This window comes from Propithecus coquereli, unplaced genomic scaffold (genome assembly GCF_000956105.1).
Source record: "Propithecus coquereli isolate 6110/MARCELLA unplaced genomic scaffold, Pcoq_1.0 Scaffold155, whole genome shotgun sequence".
Classification (NCBI taxonomy): domain Eukaryota; kingdom Metazoa; phylum Chordata; class Mammalia; order Primates; family Indriidae; genus Propithecus; species Propithecus coquereli.
In genome coordinates, this window is record NW_012139969.1 from 4396212 (window position 1) to 4400602 (window position 4391).

General features: G+C 41.2%; 1 protein-coding gene across 1 annotated transcript in view; it reads right to left on the reverse strand.

Annotated features, from left to right (window-relative positions):
• Positions 1–3924, reverse strand: part of THSD4 (thrombospondin, type I, domain containing 4) — a 655655-nt gene extending 651731 nt beyond the window's left edge. The window contains exon 1 of the mRNA XM_012640568.1: positions 3818–3924. Within this exon, the coding sequence (XP_012496022.1) occupies positions 3818–3846 (29 nt within the window). The 5' untranslated portion in view covers positions 3847–3924. The remainder of the gene's footprint in view (positions 1–3817) is intronic.
• Between the last annotated feature and the right edge of the window lie 467 nt (positions 3925–4391).

Consider the following 4391-nt stretch of genomic DNA (forward strand, 5'->3'; position numbering starts at 1 on the left):
TTGACTCCATAACCCTTCCCAATTATCACATATTTCTTTACCCCTGAGGGGAATTTACGTTTTCACTAATCAATCATAATTTAAATACACCTACCTGGGGCATTCTCTTTCTCATACAAACAAACACATTTTCTTAACCCACTTCTTTCTTCCTTTCTGGATTCGGGCTCTTTTTCAATTGACCCAAGAACAGCCACCTTTCTCTTTCTCATTTCCTCAATCCCTTTTGGTTGTATTTCTAAGTGGAGTAGGCTGACAGGCATTAAAGCCGTAACACTTTCCTGAAGTATATATCAAAGAATAGAAAAACTTTGTTTCAGAAGACTAAAACCAGACATTTGACCTAGGGCCATCAACCTGCAAAAACCTTAAAATGATCCAGAACGCTCCTTCATAAGATCTACAAAAATCACCATCTCACTGTGTAATCGCTCTAATTATATCTGCGTTTCTTCAAAAACTACTGTTCAAAATAAAAATCACCAAATCAATTTTCTCTCCTGCCAATTTAGCCACTTGTTTGGCATTTAATAGTTTAGTTTTCTTCTACGTTTTTTGAAACATAAAATGTGTCCACTCTCCTAAAGCACCCCTAGAGGTGAAGGAAGAGCACCTGACCAGGCAGCAGCTCCCGGGGACTGTCGGCTGGCCACGGTAGGAGGCCGTCATCATTTACTGTTGCACGGCTTCTAGGGAGAAAATTGTGTTTCCTTTCCATCAACCACTGAACAAACAAATATAGATCTAACCGTGCGTAAACAAAGAGGTGCACAATTTAGATCAAATCTTTAAGAAATAAAAACACTTCTGTATCATTTAGTGCCATTTCCTCTCTAATTTGTAACAGACGACAAACATTTCTTCATCTAGCCTTGGCCTACCCTTTGGTCCAAATGGATTTTAATTGCCCTGAATTTTTCACGGCATCCAGAGCTTGTCCGAGATTCAATGATAATCCGTTAACCAGATCCGTCAAGAGTTAAAATCTTAGCGCCTCTTCTGCTATTGGGTTTAACTGTGATTCTTTTTATTACAACATACTCTGAGCAAGGCACAGAAACTCTTATTATGTTAATACCCGCAGCTCCTCTGTCTCTTTCAATGAGGGGGAAGCTGGCTTTCTGCTTCTCTGTGGCTTGGCAAAAATTAGGGAGGGATTTTTAAACAAAATCTCTGCGTCTCAGAATTGTGAATCCCCTTAAATGTTTTCTCCTCTCAGGGACTTCTTGGCAGCTAACTTCTACTTTTAACCTGTTTTCTCTATAGGTGGAGAAATCTTGCAGCTTTTCCAATTGATCTTTATGTATTTCGTTGCTTTGATAAATATTTAAAATCCCTTAAATGCATGTGTGTGTGTGTTTCTCATCTACCAATCTTGTTAAAGACCTCTCACTCTTAAAGTAACCATAACCCTTTTCCTCAGAACATTTTGAAAAGCATTTAAACAAAAGGCACCCTACTTTTGTTTTTTTTCTGTTTAAAATATATTTACATGGCTCCAGAAACAGAGATGTAAAATAATGAAAGTGAACCTGGTTCATGAAGAAGGGGCTGGATGGAAATCTCCAGCTGAGATCTCCTAAAGAATCACCCAGCTTCATAATTCACACCTATTTGCTCCAGTCCTGACACCAGGATTCTTGGCGAAATGTCTGGCTGAGCAGCCCTGTTTCAAACAAGCCCTGCAGCAGGACCCCGACGCTGGAGGCCTGTCAAGGCTTCCAGAGCTCCAGGAGAGTAGCAAGGAAGGTCACATCTAGCTTTCAGCTACTCCCATCCTGCTAACTTCTAAGCTGCGGGCAATGCCCCCGAAACAATGCACAGCTTCCTGGTGTGCCTTCCTCAAAGAGAGATGGCCTCCGTGCCATGTCCTGCTCAGGTCACTACAGTAGGTTAACTGTTTGCAGCGGCAGCAATTAAAATTCCAGGACATCGAGAAAAAGCTTTGCAAAAGGGACTTCTCCCAAGACATACCACTCCTGCGCAGACTGGGTGGCCACATTTTTGAGGGTCCGCAAGTACTTTTAGGGGCCTTTTTGATGACAGCCAGACTTATACCTGCTTACCATATGGCGAACCTACCTTTCATCCTCCACTTGTTCTTTTCGATCCAGTTCAATATCTGTGACCTCCAGTTCTTCATCCTCCATTGGGTCCAAGTGCTCAACTATGCTGCGGTCTTTAAGTGACCCAGTGGTCCAACTGCACTTCTCACTACCTTATGGTTTTACAGCAGTGTTTTGGAGCTTCCACAAATTATTAATACAGCATCTTGCAGATTTTGTAATATCTTTTAACTCTTAACATGCCATGCTAATTTATATTAGATACCAAATATCTACCCTGAAAAGACCACCAGACATTAACTTAGGCTGCCCTGCTAATGGCTAGATATTACACAGACTTCAGAATGAAGCTCTTCCTGCCTTTTCTGACCGTATCCGACATGCTTGTGAATATGTCGCTGATGAAGAGGTTTGTAGTTCTCTCTGGGTGTTAGGATTTCAGGCCTGCACATGTCTGCTCATGTAAAATTATACAAGCAACTACATACTAAAGCTCACACACATGCACTACACTCAATTAAATGCCAGGCGTGGGCCCAAGAGCATCTGCTTGGCAAATGATCCAGCCCTGGTTGGGCAATCACATGTGGCACCATCATAATAACATATTATAGACCATTTGACTTTTTATTGTAAGTCCTAGGCATTTGGGGCTAATGTATAGTTATGAAAAAAAAGACTACAAGATATCCTTAATGATTCAACTTTGAAACAAAAAGTTCTTGTTTCCCTGATTCCAGGTTCTCAATCAATTTATTTAAAGAGCATCCTAAGATTGCAAGATGAGCTTCAGCACAGAATTGTTACCGACTGCAAGTACTTGCCTGTGCGGATTAGGGTTTTCTTAACGCTGCACAGATGAAACAAGTGCAAAATAAACCAGATGCTGAGGCAGACGGATGAGCTACCATCTATCGATCCTGATTTCAAATGCTGGTGTTTATCAAAACAGATTCATTGGTCTCATGATGAATAAATATTATAAATTTGAACTTAGAAAGTAGATTCATATTATTGTCATTGTCTACTTTCCATATTGAGATTTTACACAGGATTTTGAGCGAAGAATTTTAAAAAGGATCTGTTGGCTTTTAAAAAATCATTTGGAAAAAAACCTCAATAACATAGAATACAGTTCCAATGCTTGGAGTCCTCATCCTGCCTCTGCGCATAAAGGAAGGTGGAAACTAGGATTTAAGCCCTCTGAGCAACACTGGTTTTCCGATCTACAAAATAAGGATACGAGTACTTGCTAGACGTACCACACACGGTTGACATAAAGATTAAATTATAAAATGCAGATGAAAGTCACAGGCATTTTTGTTCAGAAGGGGTAAGACAGGGCACCTTTAAAAATACCAGATTTGGTCAAAATCTGTGGGGTTGCAACGAGAGAACAATATTTTTTAAAGTTCTTCAGATAATTCTATTATACAACTGTGGTAAGTACCACTGATCTGGCTCCATCTTTAGTTCAAAAACATTTTTTTGAGGCCTAGGGGAGGTCTCCCAGAAAAGAGCAGACCTTGGCTTGGACCCCAAGCCTCCCGGATCTCTCACCACAGCCCACGGCTCCCTCAGCCTCAGAGGCCCCTCTGAATAGCAAACTCTTACACATATGTATGTATTATATCAAATATGTTAGTGAGCTGCAGACCCTTAAGACCAGTTACTTTAAGAAACTATATAGTAAAATGCAAATATCAAATTTCTTACTGTCTTGTTTTCTTTTTAAAAGTTTCTTCACTTACCTGAGAGACCCGGTGAAATGGGAAACCATGATGCTGGGGGTCCAGGCAGAAGCAAGAGCTCCTCAGAGATGTTGCCAAGTTTCGCAGATGGGAGTGGCGTTCAACTCCTACAGAAATGAACAATGTTATTTTTAGCGTAATTTGCTTAGGGAGATTCTAGAGGCATTTGCTCACTTCTGGGTCAATGAAACCAGAAGTGGGCAAATGGAAGATATTAAAACAAGAATATCACTGCCTAGTTAGAGTCACCAGGACTCCCCAATTGAAGTTTGGCTGTTATGTGCATGTGCACATGTGCTGACAAGTTCACAGGACGTTCAGCACAGCGCCCGACTCGCAGGAGACGTTCAATTAGTGCTATCAGAATGATCCCCTCAGACTCTGAGTTAATTGGGGAGTCGGCACTCGGCAAACCCGCACTGGCAATCCAGCTCCATCTCTTACGGCTATCCGACCATAGAAAGTCACTTCACAGTTATGTGTCTCGGTTTCCCCAACTGTACAGAGTGGGTAAAAATACTGCCTACCAGTAAAAGAAGAATGAAGTACTGACACATGCTCCAACACGGAGGAA